A 22,064-nucleotide genomic window follows, 5' to 3' on the forward strand; every position below is an offset into this window, starting at 1 on the left:
AAAATTTACAACTACAAAAATGGCTGGACCGATTTTGAAAAATTTTAATGGAGTGCCATTTAAAAACGTGGGTGTTTAGATTCTTAAAATCCTTTTTTTTTAGAAAAATGATTGCGTGCAATTTTAAATGAACGTATGATTAAAAGTCACTGTAGAAGTGAGGCGTAAGAATTTGCAATGTAATTTTTATATTATATTGAAAAAGTTAACAAAAAATTGGTGGGTATCAAAGAAAAGAAGATTTTTACTTCCTTTTGGAATTCGGTATTCATATTACACATTTCTTAAACCGATATTCTTTTATTATTAATCAGTATCAAAACCCTTTTACCTCACCTAAAATCTTTCACAAGTTTTAAAAATGCAGGGAACACCGTCAACAGTGTATAACTACACAAATATTTGACGGAACAAGTTTGAGTCGGGGGTTGTCAAGTAAGGCGTGTTTGAACAAGGTGCAGGTTGGGGCGAGTCTTTTGTCCACCCTGTATAAAGCCTCCTGTACGAGACTATGACTGACTTATGAATTTCGAATGCGAAACAGATTGCACTGCATGTGTACTCAGACTTTCATTACCAGACGAACAGATAGGTACACAAGATCTTTTATTTTACAGTTGACATTTGCTATTTTAAATGAAATAGAAATTGGACTGTATTCTAATAACATTCTGGTATTATTGGTTTTAATTTTGATATCAAATGGTAGGGCTTTTATAATATCAGGCAATATGCGCACGCCTACTAAGCACAGGCCATTTATATAGGGAAGGGTTGATCGTTTAATTGAGACTTGCAGAGATTTTTAGTTTTCGTAACGTAGATTCGTAGGTTTTACTTTTAAACTCACCTAAAGTGTGTGGTACGTGAAATTATCAAGGCCAGACTTAATCGACGATGAGGCAGATCAGTAAGTACAAGATTGCATATGACCCGTTCTATGTATAAACTAAATATACGCAGAATTTCAAGGTGTAAGCGAATTGTTAAAGGGGTTATAAAAACAGCCTTATTAATGCCTTATTTCGAAAATTCAATTATTTATTTCCTTTATAAACTCAACATCATTTCATAATTTATTTGTCCAAGTATTGACACTAAATAAAAGGTATTATATACAGTTTTTAAAAAATCACAACTACCCTACACGTTTGCTCAAAAAGGAAACATCGCCGGCACTTTACACTCGTATCATTAATTTATCGGTTGTCTGTCTGCAAACCTCGTGAAAGGTAAATGTAAAACTAACAGTTTGGACGGGACGCAAATTAAAATCAACATGGCGTCGACCAATGGTCTTCGTATCCGTTTTTTGTCTAATCTGTTGACGGTACCTCCAGTTGCACCTGTGTAAGGGACTTGATGGTTTTATTTCAAGGACTTTCGTTTTCTTTTTCTTATTTTGGAAGGTTTAAAGTATTGATTGCAAAGTCTGTGTGCTTCGTATGTGCTCTTAAAGCTGAGCCTTTGCCGTGGATATGCTTTATTTCTCCGAACGCTTAGGCTATTGAATGTTTCAAATTTGTGACAATTATGTACCATCATCTGTGCTCTTAGGAGTGTTACTGAAGTGAAAGTGAGTAAGCTAATTGTTGTTCAGTGCATCGTCTGAACGGATTTGAACGCGCAAGGCTGTAGCTGCAGACTCTGCAGGTGAATGCCTGTCAAAGGAATTTCTGCTTTCTTAATTGTACTTTCTGATTTTTTTTTCAAGTCTCCATCAATAAACATGATATTAGACGGCCTACCTCATATGAAGTTATATTATTTGTTATTGTTGTCGAAGCGTGACACCACAATCCACAATATACCGCGTAAAACATCTCTCTTAAATCCCCGCTATAAAAATGAGTATAAGATGTGGCAGGACGCCGCAAAAAATAGTCAATCTACAATGACCAGTCATCTATTAGGCCTCTGCCCAGCTGTTGGATATTGTCATCTGTTATAAACTTGATAATTGTTAGGTATTATTTGATCTTTTGTCATGTGACAGTGAATTGCATTTATAACGTGGAATCGTACCTAGCAAATTCTTGGATGACTTGTATTTTTGACATAATTAAATTTAAGGAAATCATGAATTGAAATCATTTATCTCAGTTGGTAATAACCTGCGTATTAAAACGTAATATTTCTACGATATTAGGTTAACGACACGGTTAAGTGACTTGTCATATTTATTACCTAAAATAAACAGTGATGCAATGGATAGTGAATAGGAAATTTGCTTTATCGAAGCTTAGTGAAATAATCAAGGCAATGATTCGGCATAATATCTTTACATATGTTTTCAAGACAATAAAGATAGACTTAGTTATTATTTTCAGTTGTTTATAATTAAAAACGACTAACAGACGTATTGTTATGTTACGTATCTAGCACAAACATGTTTTATAACAATGCCTTTTCTTTAAAAAAAAGGGTTAATTGTTAAAATTAGCTCTCCAGCTTACTCCAGCCGAATCATAACGTAACTTCTTCTTAGGTACTTAAAATTGTTATCCAACAAAGACAGCATCAAAAAAGCTGTTAGATATAAAATTTGAAACTCCGAATTACTATGAAACAATTAAAGACCTTTGTAGTAAAAAAGTTTCTAAGTATAACACAATCAGTAGGAAACTTGATTGCTAATGTAGACAGCTTTTGTTCAGCTACTAAGATTTTACGAATTCGTTCCCTTATCTAGTCTAAGCTAAACGTTGGCTCGATCGATCGGATGGGATACTTCGGCTTCAAATTGGTATCTATCAAGATTACGCCACCTTAAGTTCACACCTCTCTGCTGTCTTAGTAATCGTTGAGAAGGGGAACGGCGAAAACATTGTGTATTTTCTCACGTACGGAGGTCGGTTAGATTTGAAACCTTTTTGTCTTTAGGGGTTTCGACCTGTACGAGTTAATGCTTTGGTTAGATTTCCAAAGGTTGGTAATATATTACTTGTTTATAATTAGAAATTAATGTAAACAATTGACGTCTCAGTTTAATTTATGTTTAAGGGAATAATCGCGATTTGTTGCAGTCAAGTGAGAGAAATCTTGGGGTAATTCAAAGAAATTCTTGTAATTATTGTAGGTAATCAATAATAAACAATCTAGGTAATTCTGTTTTATAATTAAGAAAACTATAAACTATTTCTGTCAGTATGACATAACGTAAATGCAATTGATGTCGTAAAAATGAACATCGCACTTATTTTTTTCAAAAACTTTATGATTTATTTAACTTCACAATAATTGTTTGAATTCCATATTTTTACTACATTCATTATTTATTTAATGCATCACAAAATGACTTCCATCCCGTATTGTCAGATTACCAATTAAACTTTTAACTCGGCCTAATTAGTGTCAATTTTATTTGAAGATGGCATAAAAGCAATTATTCGCCGCAGTGCATTTAGATGGGGCTACAGACATGCGACATTGGACTATTTCGAGGCCAGGCCTATCTCATTAAGAGTTTGCAATTAAAACTTTGCAATCTGGCCGACGCGGCAACGTTCAGAAGGGAATTAACGCCAATGTGAAACGCTAGGGAAATGAAAATCAGTCTCAGAGTACGTCATATGGCGTTATGTTTGGTTTGCGTCTGTTTGTAACAATCTGTAATTTTGTTGTTGTGAATGTTTTTATTTCTATGTTGTAGATGCAACTTTTGTGATTTATGCATAGATAGAGATTATACAAAAATAGTAACATAATGCAATGAAAGGTCCGATATTCTAAGTACGTACCATTGTAATTTTGTCTGATTTCAATTAGTTAATTTAAGGTAAATTTTTGCCTTTTAATGCGGTTTAATCGTTAATGACTGGCAAAAACAAAAACAGTTATGTAGGAAGGCATTCGCGGATCTCACAAATGCTTGTTCTACGCGGGGATCGAACATGCTACTCATAGCGTTCAGTCGGTTTGGCGTGGCGTGTCTTCGTTCATTCGAGCGTTTTCTTCTGACGTCATCCTTTATAGAACAGTCATTTCTTCATTATGCAATTGAATCCGTCACATTTTCATATTACCTCTATCTATCTCCCGCATGTATGACTACGCTTATTCATTACAACTACATACGAATTCTATTACACAAAGTATAACATAACAAGCTTTTATCATAATGCGAACACTAAAATACAACATATAATTGTACGTGGAACATCCGAGAATGCTTTTTATACGAACAGTTGGTAACGTTGGGCGTTTGTAGCGTTGCATGTAACTTTTTGCTTGACGAGCACAAAAACTATATTTATATACGCGTCACAATAGTGACGTTCTGTATGGAATTGAATAGCTTGTGTTTTGTGAGTCTTTTATGATAATATGACGGTGTATGTGGAGATAGATGTTGGGAACTAGTAACTTTAGCTAGCTCTGATGTATGGTGATTTTTTTGCGATGTGTTTTGTTTCGACATAAGCGTTTAAAGCCGTAGGTTTCGGTTGTTGTTGCTTTTTTAGGATTTTATACAGAAAGTAACAAAAGTCACATCCTGACAGATTTGTAAAACACGCTTAAGATAAGTAACAATATACAATAAGCTATTGTTTGGACTAGGGAACAAAATAACAGTATAAATAATACAATACTGAATAATTATATAATACTGATCATTTTTTCATTGGTTTGGGTCACTACACCAAATCAATCTGAGGCCAAAAACTAGTAACACTGTGACACAATGGCGATTAAGCCTCACATTGTAGATTTAGTAAAATGCTTTGTATATTTTTTCTAAGTGAATAAGAATGTGTACATTTTTAATTACTATTAATGTTTACGTTTTTTCAAAATAATATATCGTCTACAACACTATACCTAACTGCTCATACTCTATACTAAAATAGGCTTTCCATCAATCTTTAATTTGTTTACTTTTGCGAACGATTATCCATAATTTATGAAGCACTCGAAAACGTCTGAAAACTTTGTTTAAAACATTATCGTTAACTGAAGCATTTTAAACTAACTGCTTAGAAGTTTAAGGGTTAGCGATTTGTTTTAATAATGTTAAGTCACTAGGTTTTTATACGACCTTATAAAGATTTATCAAATGTTAAGGATTTATAAAAGTATGTAATATAATATTTATATAACCTTAAATAATTTATCATTTATTTATTTAAGGAGTTAAATCTTAAGTAGGTTAAAATATGTCAGGACTTTTGATTACGACATAATTTACATTTGCGTTGATGATGCCAAAAGCCCAAAGCAGCGCACATGTTTTTTTTTATTTCGGCAGTAGTTTTGGATGGCTGTTTATTCAAACCGACAACTAACTTAACAAAGTGTTTAGGTATGTACCTTTAGATATAAATCAGAAATTTATATTTTTTTTACAATATAATTCCTCTTTGTAGATCCAAATAACAAAATACAGTGTCAGAAGTAATCCAAGCATGGCCAATATATACAAAAACAAAATGTCAAACGCATTGTCAAAGTTTGGTCGTAACAAAATTTGACATTAAATTATAAACTTACGAACTCCTAAAGTAATGGGTTCAATTGAAATTTGTTTTAACATTAATTTGTTCCGAGTTCGTTCTTCGGGAGCAAAATTACGATGCAAGAATAAAGGGTTGGAGAGAAAACCCTTTTGTAAATACATTGTGATGTTAGTATTAATATTTTTGAATTAATCGTTTCGTGTTTGGATGGCAGTTTGTTTTCGTAATTATTTTATTTGAAGCTTGTGTATGTATTGTTGTAAAGTTGGATAAAGATCGGTGGGTTTTTAACAAAGTAGAATTAATGACAGACATTAATGTTGTTTATTTATGTGCTTATAGTTAAGTACAAATTTGTCAATGTACACCCAATTCATAATTTTTTTTTCAACCCTGAAATGTAGTCCAGAAATAAGATAACGTTTTGCTACCTGCCTCTAGAAATAGATGTCATTAAGTTAGTCTCAGATGTTCAAGTGTAACACATTGTATATACTAATTACACTTTGCTAATAATGTTAGATGCTAAATTTAAGTCAACCTACACAAATTTAAAATAAATGAGCAACAGGTAAGAAAAATGAACGATCCTTCAAAATAACAAGCACATAATTCCAATCAATAGAGTTATCAGCTTTGTTTGGCTCTTTTCATAGCTTCCAAATTAATCAATTAAAGCCCCACGTTCCAAGGAAGCAATCTCTGGGTGTATCCTAATTATAACAGATTACATTAATCTCTAACAATGAGGCGGGTTTGGTGTGGCAGCGATGCGAGCCTTTCGCGTATTAATTGATGATACATTTTAATAAAGTACCTTTTATTATTCAAGGCAAGGGATTTTAATGGAGAAATTTTGTGGATGCAATTTATATTTTGAGAAATATTAGCTTTTTGGTGTTTATTGATGTGATTTGTGAGTTATGTTTCTCTTTGTATTTCAAGCTTAAGACAAGTTCATAAATACTCGATACCGTAATCTATTCAATTACATCAACAGCCAATATCCAACATATACCATGTAAACATATACTTTCACTGTTAGTACACTTACTTCTAATACAGCTCAAAACTATTTCCCGAATGAACTCCTTTGATATCTGCTTTTCTATTTTAAAATCGCTTTACGCCAACAGTGAAACCAATTTCATAGCACGACTTAGATCGTACCTACGGAGATAATCTCGTATTTCTAGGCTCTCGAACTACACGACTATTCCATTTATGTTTGTGAAGATATTTCAGGATACCTACCACTACCCTTTGAAATAATATTATTGCAGGTGAGGAAAAGAGATGCAGCGCTACGCAATGTATTGCACTGTCTCGCTTACACAACAGTAAAAAAAAATGCTTTTAGATGTAGGTGTGAAAGTCGAACTCTCTAATTTTGGAACGTCGCTTCACTTGCATTTTGTATTATTATGCAGTCGTTGGAGACATTGTCTGATTTTGCTTAATATCGTTTCAAGATATTATGTAAATAGCTCAGATGTTTGCGTATAGGATTTCAATTTTTTGAAAATTGTAGATTTAGTTCAGTTTCTTGTTTTAGACATTGTTGTCTGTTTTTTATTGAGATAAAGTGGAAAATTATCTAGAAATGAGGTAGAAATCTTTATAAGTATTAAACACCAAAATACCAAAATAGAACCATCATAAATAGCAGGAATTAAAATGCAGTTCTAAGTAGGAGAATAAAAACGACAAGATTTAGTGTGCGGCTCTACTTCACGAACACAAGCTTCAACAACAACCATCATCAGAAATTTGCGTTTTTAATATTATTAACGTTTTTGTCGGCGAAAGGAGGAGCTCAGTATAAAATGTATGCTAATCAAGCATTTGCATATGACTGGGAAAAATCACTGGCCCATTAAAGAGTGTCGTTTCCCTAGAAGTGCGAAAGGATGGAGTGGTTAAAATACAGTTAACAAGGGCCGAAGAGGTGCCATTAAAGGTCTTAGACCTTCCATGCTCTACGTCGTTTGTCATGCAAATAGAGAGTGAATAATTTATAGAAGATTCATCCCCCTGTTACGAGGATCCTATTGTCGAGGAAATCGGATGGTATGACGCGACCTGAGTATCTAGATAAATACCTTTTACATTGTTATGTAGATCCTTCTTGCTTGTTACAATTTATTGTATAAATATATGCGACCTTTTTGACTAAATGTCGTGACATTTATGAGCTTTTTGATTAAGTGGTTGCATGAACGGTAACACGTTTCCTTGTCTAGTGGCAGGTCCTTATATTTTTGTAAATTGTCCTAAGCAGTGGCTGACTTACAAGAAAAATGATATAATCAGTATCACCTGGTAAATCCACGCTGAAGAACTGAAAAATAAAAACTATGAGTAGGTATATAATAAAGCAAGTAGAGGCGAAAAGAAATGGAAAACGCCTTAGGTAGGTTTACCACATACCTCTAAGCAATAAAAGACAAAAAATGACATAATATCCGAAGAGCAAGCAGCATTATCATGACATGTTTCTGTAAGCTAGTTTAAATTAAACATTTCACTCGTCTACGCAAAGAAAAACTTAAAAACATGCTAGTGTACGAGCTGCAACGTTGTTCGCATTCATAACGCTGTGGTTTTTACCCCGGGGCGTGAATAAATGGGCACACTGTCCGCATACGGCCCCGCCACCGCGTGTGTTGTTCCTAATTTTTGTACATTTTTTAATGAAGAAGTGTTTCGCGATTACTTTGGTCCAAATTAACTTATGGCGCCTTACAATATTGTGTTAGCAAAAAGTTGCTTAATTCAAAGAGATTTTCTATGTTTACTTTTTAGATAGGCGTTATGTTTTTGAATCTTTTGTAAAATGATTTACGTGACTTATATGTTTAAGTTATATAAAAGTTGCTCGAGTCTTTAAGTCATTGTACATAATGTGGGTGAAATCCTTAACAAAACAAGCTTTGTGGCTACCCATTGATTCAATAAAGACGTAAGTTCCAATCCGACCCCGCTAATCTATCGTGGTAGACCCAATCTTAAAACAAACACATTTAGATTAGTTGAAGGGATTAACAAGGTTGTTAGCTACGCGTACTATATAAGTACACACATAGTATTATTACATTGTCTTGTTTTAAAGATTAATTACATTTGTAATCAACGTATAGATTAACAATTACTCACAAACTTGCTTATCTTTATTTCTGGCAAAGAAAATACAAGACTATATATTTTATGCTAAGGATTATTATCTTCCAATTACACGAATAACACTCTGAAATTTAGTAATCACTCCCTTGAAAAAAACAACTCCAAATAATATGTAGCCAGCTTTTCTTCAGCTTCGGAAAAAAAGTTTGTTATGTTATTGGATACACCATAATAATTTAGCATTTCTTATGATAACATTGCTGCATTGTCAAGAGTGTCTGAGAGCGAGTATCAGCGCATTTTAATAAATAGACTTTCATACACTCCTCCAAGAATGGAAAAAAAACAAAAACCTACTTAATAATTACGAAGACAGTTATTAACTTAGAAAAATTACGTTATGCAAATGGCTAAGTTTCCTTACTCAAATCTTTGAGGACGAACCTAAGTATGTAATAACTGCACCCAACTAGAATGTTGGCTGTTTTAACTATGCTTAAGCCTAGCAAAGTTTCCTTGTGTTTTTCCAGCATATTAAACTTTTACTTACCTCTACAATTTTGCGGTAGCTAATTTTGAAATGACTGCAGCTTAAAAAATCTTAATGCTTAGCCGCAGGACTTTATATGGTAATGTAAAATTATGCCTGACGTTTTAGGCGCTGCAACACAATTACATGCCTTTCAGTAGTTATTGCCAAAAGTCACGTTCAGGCGCTCAAAGGATAGTTTGATACAATTATTTCTTAGTATAGTTGGTATAGTAGTAGTACAATTTTACCAATTTTGTAAATATTAATACTTGTACGATAAATTATAACATCCCAAATTACTAATGTTATGTATATTGCGTATTATTTGCGACAACTTTATTTGTATTGGTGTATGCATGTTTTAATTATTTTATTGAAAGTTAAGATTTGTTGTAACTCGGTTATCTTTAAGAATTAGTGGATTTTAATAGCGTACATAATATTTTTCTATCGATATCTATATAGGTAATACGAATATCAACTTTTGTGGAGTTATTTTTGATTGCACGTAAAAAACTCAACCAATGACTTCGTACGCGGGTTTTGACCTTGTCCGATAATAGAAATGTTTATCTACCGAATTAATGAGGTTCATTTCATCCATCAGCAACTGTTGAAATACCAGGTGACATACGTAAATAATGATAACAAGAAACAGTTTTATCATTGTGTTTGTTTTTGATAAAAATTAAGAGAAATAACAAGCTTTAGCTAAATAATATTTATTTACGGCCCTAATACTATCAAAATGCAATCTTATTTTATTAGCAGTAAAGTCTTAAATGGCAGATCCATCCTCGTAAACAGCCGCTTGGAAATTAGATAACACACGCACACATGGGTGACTTTTACGCGGTGTGACGCAAAGTTCAATGATATGAACATAGTTACAGATTGCTGTTCCAACCATTTGTTGTCTTTAGGTCGCGAGTGAGGTTATGGAATGAGTTAATTCTTTCGAAATATGTGTTATTGCATAGACTAGCGGTAACATTAAGTGTTATTTAGTCAAAGTATTGTTGAAAAGTGTTCACCTAGTTTATAAAACGTTAAAGTGACTCCTGCTCAAATTGATTCTACATTGTAAACAACTAAACAAGTGCTGTGCTACTAAAATTGTGTCGAACTTAAAACTTATCAACAATGGCCGTGTCGATGTCCACTAAACTATTATCGTTGTGTAAAAACGCTGCAAATTTAAGAGCTTTGTCGACCACATGCCCCAAAAACGCAAAAGTTACGTTCAATTGGGAGGATCCCCTGAATTTAGATGGACAATTACTTGACGACGAAAAGGCGATAAGGGACTCATTCAAAGCTTATTGCAACGAGAAACTAGTACCAAGAATAATCGAAGCGAACAGAAATGAAATCTTTGATAGAGAAATTTATAAGGAGATGGGAGAAATGGGCGTTCTCGGATGTACCATTAAAGGCTACGGATGTGCCGGTGTCTCCTCGGTCACATACGGGTTATTGACGAAGGAGTTGGATGGAGTAGATTCTGCTTACAGGTCAGCAATGAGTGTCCAAAGCAGCTTAGCTATGGGAGCCATATACATGTATGGGTCCGAGGAACAAAAACAAAAGTATTTGCCAAGAATGGCCACGGGAGAACTAGTAGGATGTTTTGGTTTAACAGAGCCGAATTATGGAAGCGACGCTGGTGGTTTAGTGACGAAAGCTAAATATGACGCTAAAAATAAAACCTACGTACTTTCGGGATCAAAGACATGGATCACTAACTCTCCGATTGCTGACATACTGGTTGTGTGGGCGAAAGATGATGAAAACAAAGTGCGAGGTTATATCGTCGAAAGATCGCAAGTCAAAAAAGGTCTCGATACTCCTAAAATCAATGGGAAATTCTCTTTGCGAGCATCGGCCACGGGCATGATATTGCTCGACGAAGTGGCTATACCGGAGGACAATTTATTGCCCAACGTAGTAGGTTTGAAAGGGCCTTTCGGATGTCTCAATAACGCGCGATATGGGATCGCTTGGGGCGCTCTCGGTGCCGCTGAAACATGTTTGCGGATTGCCCGTCAGTACACATTAGATAGGAAACAATTTGGGAGACCGCTCGGAGCCAACCAGATTATACAGAAGAAACTGGCTGACATGTTGACTGAGATAGCCCTCGGGTATCAAGCTTGTGTGCGGGTGGGTCGACTGAAGGACGAAAATAAGGCAGCTCCTGAGATGGTTTCGTTAATCAAAAGGAACAATTGTGGGAAGGCTTTGGAAATAGCAAGAGTAGCTCGGGACATGCTGGGAGGTAACGGTGTGTCGGATGAATACCACGTTATTAGGCATGTTATGAACCTGGAGGCCGTCAACACGTATGAAGGCACTCACGATATTCATGCGTTGATATTGGGTAGAGGTATCACTGGAATACCTGCGTTTTCGTAATTATTGATTAAGTATGTTATCTTGTACAGAATAATGCATTGTTATATACTCAAATTGTTAATTTTATTAAAATATTTTTGAAAAAGGTGTTCCTTACTTAATTGTTTAAAACTAAATTTATTTAATTTAAAAGTACCTTCACTAAGTAAGCAAATGTAAACTAAAAAAGTCGCCAACGATTCATCACCTCAGGAGGCGCCGGGTATCGATCCTAGTACCTCTCGCGTGCTAAGCGAGTGCTCTACCATCTGAGCTACGCCCCGCGCCCCGCTGAGGCGTACATAAAAATATGTCACCGTATGTGTTTTGCTCTAGAAAGTAAGGTGATGTAAATAATACAAACATTGTTGAATTTGATAAGCAATATTCAAACGCAATGTGATCGCAACAATTTAAATATAGTGGCGTTCAGTAATAGTTTATACATTTATCACAATATTTAACATAATAAATAGTTATTATTAGAATAAAGAATGATACCATTCCGAGTCACTTCTCGTTGTTTTCGTCCATGAAATTGTTTACTAGAATTTAGTGGAATATAACTTTATTACGTCTGTTCAACTGGTCAACATGTATATGTCTTGTATAAAAAGCATACTCCTTAACAAGATATAACACATTGAGACGTTATTTTACAAGTATTATACGTCAATTTGACATTTTAAGTTTAGTAACACAACTCTCCCTTTCCAACAAAAAGAACAAGCACAATATGTTATAATAACACAGTATATATCTAAAATGTGCAGACATAGGGTGGAAATGACTACTTTGAATACGTTACAAAACCATCGTTTTTCTTTTGAAACGCAATTTAGTGGTTGCATTTCTCCCCAAGAAGGATTTAGCTATGAGCGACGATATCACTTCGTCTCAGAATATTTATTTTAATAAGGAGATAAGAAAATAGGGAGGAAAGGGGAAAATTTTGGTTTGACGAAAGAATAGTATGCAAGCTTGGATTCATTGTGAGTACCTACAACCTACACTGAGTATTATTTTATATCACGAATAATTGTTTAAATGATAATCTTATGTATTCACATTATAGTATTTTTAAATCAGATAGGATCATTGTTAGATAGTTTGGTAACAGTAATAGTCAGGCCTCGTTTTTAGAAATCTTATAATTATATTAAATAAATTGTTTTATTATATTTTTAAAACAAAAAGAATACAATTTTTTTCGGTTACTATTCATTCAATATTTCGGCCCTGTCGACGTATCAGATCATCGTTAAGAATAATCCTCCAATAAATAAGCGTAAGTAAATCATTATTTTATAACATTTTATAATATTTTAGGAACATTAAAAAAAACATACTTCTTCTTCTGTTTATTTTCCATTTAGCTATGCTGAGTGCTTTTACCAGTGTCAAGAAAAATACCTTATATTATATCATAATTATCAATTTTCTATACTTTTTTATTAGACCCAGTCTAATATTCACAACCCCATATTCGATTGTATATGGCCATATGCAATCAAAACCAAACCAAGATTGGTTTCAGTAAAACGCATCGGTATAGCCTTCCTAAGCTACCGTACAGTCAAAAACAAAACAAGCGTCAAGAAAGAAAACGAGCACTTTTGTCAGTGTACACCTACTAAAATATCACTTTATGTGCGTGATGATCACTACTATTGTTTATCACGGATATAATAAGGCTGACGGCTCTACTGCATACGAATTGTCTTTAATATTTGTAGGAAAACCGAGTATACTGTAGTCAGTTGTCTTTCTTAAGGCTGATTTAGATAATGTGAGAAATATAGTTGGCGTTGCGATAATATGTTGTCAGTAATGTATTTCTTGTGATACCTGTAAGCCTACCGCCATCTTTTATGGTATTATAATATTACAGTCGTGGAAGCGGGACACGTTTAAATAATTCAATATTTTTTATTCTAAGCCGGTTAAGTTCTATTTCTCGAACGCTGATTAAATGGCTTTAATGATTGACAAGTCAGTCTCACTTGGTTAAAGATAATGATATTTCCAAACAATTTAAGTCTTTTTCCAATTCTTAAATTATATTACAAGCATTTGCTAAGTATTGTTAAGACTCCATTTGGTCCTTCACAATCTGTTTGACTTCACAATGTATTGCAAGTCTAGCGATTTTTTGCCACGTGTATACGCCTTTATGCGGATATACGGACTAGTTTCGTGTCTATCCGGATATTGCTTTATATATTAGATACGTTAATTGGAATATTGTGATAACGCGTCACTGTTTTTGTATATTATTCCGAAGGTATTTCTTATGGGATGGCAAATATCTGTGTTATTTGTTTGTGTATCGTTATTTATCTTCACAATATTGCTGTTTGAGTTGACTGTTTTGACAAGAATATGTCAACTTGATGTAATATGAAATAAGTATAAAGGGTAAATATTTTTTACATGTGGTTCATATAAAACTGGTGAAATGCGAGGCGATGGGTTATGTAAAATAGTACAAAGAAAATTATAGTTTAGAAAACTCGTTTAGAAAAAGGGGGTGGACAGACAAAAGACCTTAGAAATAGGATTCTGTTACCCTTAAGGGATATAACCTAAATAAACATAAATGAACAAAATATTTATACATAAATAAATGATTTAATTATGCATCAAATTTAATTATAAGAAAAAGTAAAAGAGCGGTTTGACGATACTGGATAAATAAAAAAAAGCCGTATACAGCATCTATGAACCGAAACATCAAAAACAATAATTATGAACACTATTTTAGTTCTTGTAGAGAAAGTATCTATGTCTGAACAAAAACTAGTATCAATTAGGGTCGTGCTCTGAGGCAAGAGTTATAGCTGATTGTAGTTGACCTCTTTCTAGAGGACGGATGGCACGCATGAATCTGTCACACTATCCAGCCAATATTTTTTGAAGCAAACGACCTGACTTTTTCTATGCCAGAGCTGTGTCGTACTTTTTCTACGATCAATAGTCCGATGCTCTGTTATTTTTTGTACAATGCAGGACCAAATAGGTACTCTCGATGCGTACCTAATCTAATCTGTAATATTTTTAACGTATCAGAGGTTACAAATAATAGAGATTAGATCTAATATTGATACCACATTTCTTAGACATGACGCTTACCATAAAAGGAAAGACAACTGTGAAATTTGTTGAGCTTTTTTTTCTCCATAACTAAAGCAGTTGGTAAGCTTAGAGGTGGGCACATCAGGGTCCGGTTTAATGTCGATTTTGCCGATCAAAAAATTGCTAATTAGTAGAAAATATTTTATACTTTTTGAATTTGGCTTTGATAGTTAGCTATGAATGTAATCGAAGAGATTTATAAAGATGACCTCCTCTATTTAAAGTGTCACACGTTACATACCTTACAAATATTTCAGATTGATTAAACGTACAGCTAGTTGTTACTATTGCTAAAGTATTCGTCTTAAACAACATAAAAACCCTTAAATTACATTAAAATTTATTATATTAGAACTCGTATTTTTCTAACCTTGTATTATATAGCCGTTAACCATTTACAAAGAACTCACCAGCAATGTTTTATCTCTGTTATCTTTTGTTCAGTAGGTTTATGAGATAAGGGGGAAATTCGCGAATGTATTGTTTTAAGAATAATTTGATTTACATTCCTTTATGTTTTTCTTAATTAGAACGGTATTGTGACCGGTACTTTTCCAAAGATAGGAGGATGACGTCAGATATTATCTGGAGCTGTATTCTGTGCTATATAGGCCTACGATATGCCAAGTTACGTAGAAGTATTTAGTATTTATAGTTGCACATTGGACTGATATTGTTTTGGACTAAATGCTTCAAAGATCTTGTTCATTGTTTCATTACTTCTTTTTCGTGTATTTTTGTCATAGGCATTTTTTCATTTTTTTATTTTTCTCATGTTTTATTATACAATTGTGTTGTTTATAAAATCCCTTTTTTTCTACCATTTGAGGTGATAATGCTTCCTCATATGATTTCGTTAATAATACTGAATGCTTAACAGTGCTTTTAACTTAGCTTGATGGTGCCAAAAGGTTCCCAGAAGACTTCAACAATGCAATGCTGACTTATTACGGCTTATTTGATATGGTTTTAGAGAATCTATCTAAAATTCAATTTTTAACATAAATTTTGTTAAGTGAATTGTACTTTAAGTCAGATAATATCTAAAGGAAAGTCAACGACGTCGGTGGCAGGTGACGGGCTGACAACCCGTCAAATTCGATTGATCAACTTTTAGTTTTCAAACGAGGTTTCAATTAGAAGTTTGTAGCTGATTGTAACTTTACTTAACCCTTTCGGGATTGTTAAATTAACTTTTGGCGTTCGTTGTGATCTTTTAAGCCAATTTAATAGTTTCTGTTATATAATCTCTTTAATGTTAGGTAAACTTTTGTTGTAGGTATATAGGTAGGTAAGTAGGCTGTGTTGTAAAGGTGAGCCAGTAATTGGTAGTTAATTTTGTTTATTCAGCAGAAAGTTCGAAGTGACATAAGTTTGTTTAAGTATTTTTAAGGCATACTCAAAGGCAAAAAGTGAAACAGTATATCCAAGTCCCCGCCGTTATAGGTCTGTCCCACGGTCCATTTGTCCGTCCGTCTAACACAAGGCTATATCTCATGAACTAGAGATATGTAATTTTCACATATGATATGGTTATGTACCAAAAATGAGTTTATGTACCGAGTGACAATTATTTTTATTTCTAATAAGTTTTTATTTCGCATATTTTAACGATTTCGAAATTGATTTTATTTTTGAGGTGTCTCGATCTCGTCTCGTAGTCGAATGGTGTTTCTAATTTTATTTTTGTATTTAACGTATTATAAAAAGCAAATTTCAAAGATTTCATAAAATTTACCACTAACTTAACAAAACACTTACAAAATGTGCGTCTGTCATTCATTTTTTAATGTTTATGTTCACAATTGCAGCGTTTATAGAACACAAAAATACGAAAACTCCAAGATCATTTACTACAAATAAATCTATGTCAACGTAACCTCGGAACCTCCCCTATTTTAACAACTTATCTATTTGCAAATTAAAAATTCCGCATGAAGAGGCAACTGTTTAAATGTAACCCCTGTCAATTAAAAGTTATGCATGCTGGCTGCACATCTAACCCCTAATTAGGGGGTAATGCTTGCGACAGAAGCGTTTTAATCTTAGTGCATTATTAATTTTGATAGGTAGGTGTAGGTACTAGTAATAAATTATTGATGTCGTTTAATGCTTGCAGTTAAAATAAGCTGTGGGAAATGGAGCATTAAGACATGTCTAGTTAATCCTCTCAGAGTACATAATTAGATATTATTTTTGGTACTTTTCTCTTAAATATTTTTTTTAGAAATTATCTCTAGATGTACCTATAAGCTGAAAATTTAAGTTACGGCACTAATCGTGAGAAAATGCAATTACATAATATGTTTAATTAGTTATAAACGTATTCTAGCTTCATTAAAATTAGTGAAAATTAACATTTGGTAAAGCGGCAAGACGCGTTTTTTTATTAGACTCAGCATCAAGACAGTCAAGTTCAACAAAAATATAAAATGAAAAATTGAGAGGAGTTTAATATAATTATTATTCATATGAATAACTCTGGTTATACAAGTCAATCTTAAATAGATTAATCGTCATAATGAATGACTCTTATGGAATGAAATAAAAGCAATTTAAGGGTGACAAACGAATGGGGCAAGTCAAGACTAACAAACTGAATCATACAGTTATCGTTATTTTATAATATACATTTTAATAACTAGATAAAACAAGGGGAATGTACTAAAGTATGAAATGGTATAGAGCATGTTTCTTGAACTGTAAAGATAAATATATAAATTGGTTTCTAAAATATTAAAAAAAAATGTTTTTTTTTTATGCTCCTATAAATTTCTTTTAAGGGCTTTTCTTAATCACCAGTTTTTAAATAGCTGCATATTTAATGTAGTTTTCCTTATTTAATAATGAAGACTAATTAATACTGTTAGTATAAAAATGTTTTCGTAAAGCTTGTGGCAATTTGTTCTCAAAAGGGCCTACTTCAATATAATAACAAAAAAACACTCCGTAAGTGTAAGAGTTTTGACAGGGTAATGCATTTAGCCATTGTCAAAAGTGAAAGCTTTTAAAATTGACGAAGTGGGTATTTCTTTTCATAAAAAAATATAAAAACATTTTTATTTTCAATAACACCACCGCTTTTTTTACCTTATTGTAATTTGGTCTAACTGCTCAGCCAATATCAACTAAATAGCGAATTCCCTCTTATTTGACAATAAATCATGGCAATAGTTATAAAATACTAAATAAATACCGAACTCAACAGTCATCTAAATTCAATTTAATAATAAAACAATACACAAACCAATCGTACACATTGAAATCGCGCATCTCTCGAATCATGTCACATGTCAGTTTTGAGTGTACCCATCAAATACCCAGCCTCCAATTAAGCGAACATCACGCCAAGTACAATTCACATATGTAGCTTGCAACCGACGCAGTTATCAATAAAATATCGGCGGCCATATTGAAATATTTACGTTCTCATTAGTCTGGTGTACGCATCGAAAATGGCTGACATAGCACAAAACCAATCCTGCTCCGCGTTGCATTTTACTAATTAACTCCTTGTTCATCGAATATGGTTGGCATAACGTAAATTACATTTTCAATATCTTGCTTGGTTTAATTGGTGATTATTTTTTTATATTATTATTGTAACTAGTGTAGCTGGTGTTCGATAATTGTGAGGCAGTCTTTCGTAGTTAATGAGGGAGTTTTGTATGTTTTTGTGTTTATAACAGTATGACTTAATAGAGGATTTATATATTAAAAGAAAAGACATCGAAAATAAAAGAGTTAATAATGAGACATCACGATTAAAATGTGAAAAAAAGTCAACGGATAGGATATACAGGGTGTTGAAGAAGCGAAGCGAAAATTATAAGCGTAAAAAGCCCAATATTTCAAACTATAATAGCTGACCCATTATGGACTAGGTTTGGATATTATAATGAGATTGAAATTATATGCAAAACGACAAATGAACGAATTAAGTTCAATTATACGTTGATTAGTTGTGCAGAGCGATAGCATATTGATCATTTATTTGAATTGTAATTGCCGTTATTAGGGTATAGTTGATGATTAATTATGTACAGTCATTAGCACGTAGCACAAAGGTTACATGCAAATGCTTTATTAAAAACTAAACATACAGATTAATAAACAAAAAAATTGGAACATTATCTAAACATAAACTCTGTTAAATAAATAACGGAAAATGCAAAAATACAGAAGCAACAAAACTACAAGAAAATTTCACGTAAAATGCAAAGAACATTCAAAGGATTAAGTTTTTATAGTCGACTATTAGTACAACCAAAGTCGCCGAACAAAAAAAAAACAGTTTTGTAAACTGTAGATAGAGTTTTCTATTTCATAGGCGTTGTTTTTCATGAAAGTTTTTACATTTCCGTTAGAAAAGTAGGGCAGTTGCAAAGTTTAGCGTAATTTGCATCTCACTTCCACAGATCTGACTCACAATGAGCCACGAAAAGCAATTAATACTTGAAGTGGCCCGATTCCGGTTTAAAACTAAGTGCTCTTTTGAATTTTCATCCTAATTTACATCTATAGGAGGACGAGATTCGATGAATGCGTCTAAAGGTTGTGCGAATTGTGGTAACACAATGGCCCAGCTCAATTACTCCTCTTAGTCTCTCAGTTTTATCTTGAAGTTTCCATTTTTCACCTTTGAAAAGTAACTTTTGGAATAGATGTATTTTGAGTCTTAATTCCTTTGTCTCCACTTGTACAGAATTCTGGTGATAATCAAGAATATAATAATATGCAATGTTTTGAAGTATAAATAAACATGTCGATTTTAACATTTCAGTTATGTTCAAACATTCAATTTGAATCGAATACGCAGTTTACTTAGGACTCGATAGATTATCAACAAATAATAATATGTTAGATATCGAAGAGTCGTGTAACTTTAGATAGTTACGTACAACTTCCAAGATTTCTATAGTTCTTTTAACCTTGAATATTGTTTGTGTAGGTCGAATCATTGGGGATCTTTATTGTTTTTTTTTGTATTGGTGGTGTATCTAAAACCACCACCATCTTTTAAGCTCTATGCGATTGCAAATCTACCATTTATTTTCGTCTGATTTATTGGACTACGGTATTTTTTCGTAATTATATCTCCATGTAAATTGAAACTCAGTTTTCTTTTCAATTATCTCGTTATGGTTTAATGGATCTAGACCAAATTAGGCACAAAGTTAACAAAAGAATGTGTCGTGTAAAGGCACGAAAACCTTTTGCCGGAACCTTAAAACTTAGCTTCAGCAGACACAGTTAGGATTATCATATAAATAGGTTCACAAATTGCATTACTTAAATCTCAGCTTTAACTAAGCGAAGGGATACGATTATCGATTACGATTCGATATCAAACCAATCGATATATAACAGTCGAATAAAAAACGATAACCTAGAGTGGATAATACCCATATTTTTGAAGGAGGTCATAAACCGATTCCATTAACATTTACATTGCAAATTACTATAAATCGCGATTCTAATCATTGTTTAAACTTGGTACATTTAGAGGCAATAGCCCATTTTCTCGGAACGCCATCGAGCCGTCCCCGGTATGGTACACAATGAGATTGCTTGTTTAATTTTAACAATTACCATATTTTTTAACTTAGCATCTGTTGGTTTACCCTTTTAAGGAGTTTAATTATGATTTTTGTGTTAGTTGTAATTAGGTAGGCTGTAGGCAGCACGATGTTCTTTTGTTTCGTGACCTCCAGCTGTTATAAAGAGTTCCCTGATTAGTGTAGTTTGTATATTCGTTTTATTATTTCTATGTAGAAAAACCAACGAATTGAATAATATTTAATTTACATTTCACATTCCATATTATATTTAACATTTAAAAATTATATCCAACTAAAATTGTACTCTAATAGAAAATAATAATTTATTTATGTTATAAAAACTACTTATTTCTTAAGTTACTATAATATACACTTTTTTTGTTGTAGCGTTTCGATTAACGTCGTTAAAACGTAATCAGTTATCAATTCGTCGGCTTTTTATGTTAACTACCTCAGAATTCAGACTGAATGAACCGATTTTATCGTAATACCGTTACCGTATTAACATTCTTCAGATTAAATCATTTACATTATCCGCACCTGTTAGTAAAGACAACAACATACAAATTAGAAACCTGCCTAGTTTGTACGTACTGTATTTAGACACAGCCAGGATAAGTACGCACTTTGGTGGAGACCACATCAAACTGAGCCGGGTAAGAAGCGTCGCTAGTGTAAAGTAGGATACGCTCGGTGCGCCCGTGACAAATTGTTGCAGTAATGAGAGCCTTGCTTCCTAAATGTTAGATGCCAGACACATCGACCGACCACGATATTCACTCGGTTTTTAAAGGTTCTGGTCAAATTTTGAGTGGTTATGGGTCGCAGTCGCTCCTTGTAAAACAGTGGTACTTTGCTGAATCTGGTTAGACTGGAAGCCGACCCTAAAATAGTTCGGAAAAGGCTAGACTGATGATTTATGGGATTGGTTGGAGACATTTAAAAAAAAATCTTTATTTTTGCAATTTTGACAATTGAAGTTGCTGTTAGAAGCGATATTTAGCTTACACTTTATACCACAGCAGGTATGTGGTAAAGAAAAGCTTTTGTTAACGATGAAAAGTGTTTGGATTTAATTGCATTTTTACTGCACGGGTGGTGGTGGACAAACCTGAGTCTAATATATTTGTGCCACCTACTGTGACACAAGGATAAAGTTCCTTAGTGCAGCAGTCGTTTTTTGTATCGTATTGTCGCTTGTAGTTTGATAAGTGATAATTTTGTAATTTACACGCAAATTGTAATTCAAGCTTGGTAATCGAAACAGTTTTAAAATTGATCGATGGCAATTTAGTTCAATGTCTCAACGAGCTCTGACTTGTAACAGGATACAAGTTTCAGACCATAGTGCACATGTACAAGGGTCTTAACACCACTAAGCGTGTAGGTATGCGTATTTCCATTGTTTGTGAATGGGTGTTGCTTACTCCGTCTTGTTGTACAGCGGTTTATTCCCGGACGAGTTGTTAATGTTGTGGGTTTTTATAACACCCCTTATTGCACCGCCGTTCGGTTTCTTCCACTTTTTCTCAAACTACGTGAACTGAGTAAAATGGTATTGCAATATCGTGAGTTCCTGTTAAACTTTCTGTATGTAACTAATGAAATTGGCTTTTGTGTTTCAATTTCAACGAATTTTCACTTGTTTAGCTTTGTTTACGTTCGTGTATTAAATTGTAGAATGTAACGTACTGGTATTTGACGTAATTGCTTAATTAAATTAGTAGTACCGCCGGTGTTGCACGATATGTTAATACTCAGATTTGTACACGACTAGTATGGAATTAAGCGCTTATAACTAATAGCTGGGAGCTCGGAATGGGAATTTAAACGGCGACTAATTGGGATTGCGGATCAATTTTG

The 22,064-nt window shown here is 33.4% G+C and overlaps 1 protein-coding gene across 1 annotated transcript; it reads left to right on the forward strand.

The window, feature by feature from the left end:
* Positions 1 to 10,005: 10,005 nt before the first annotated feature.
* On the forward strand, positions 10,006 to 11,614 carry LOC113498745 (glutaryl-CoA dehydrogenase, mitochondrial). Its single transcript, XM_026878884.1, has one exon. It carries the CDS (start codon positions 10,255 to 10,257, stop codon positions 11,524 to 11,526), a length of 1,272 nt encoding a protein of 423 aa, XP_026734685.1. The 5' UTR covers positions 10,006 to 10,254; the 3' UTR covers positions 11,527 to 11,614.
* Positions 11,615 to 22,064: the final 10,450 nt, after the last annotated feature.

Source organism: Trichoplusia ni, chromosome 11 (genome assembly GCF_003590095.1).
Source record: "Trichoplusia ni isolate ovarian cell line Hi5 chromosome 11, tn1, whole genome shotgun sequence".
Lineage (NCBI taxonomy): Eukaryota > Metazoa > Arthropoda > Insecta > Lepidoptera > Noctuidae > Trichoplusia > Trichoplusia ni.

What these genes read in the sequence shown, in the direction of transcription:
- LOC113498745 (XM_026878884.1), top strand. Translation starts at nt 10,255, where the DNA reads ATGGCCGTGTCGATGTCCACTAAACTATTATCGTTGTGTAAAAACGCT.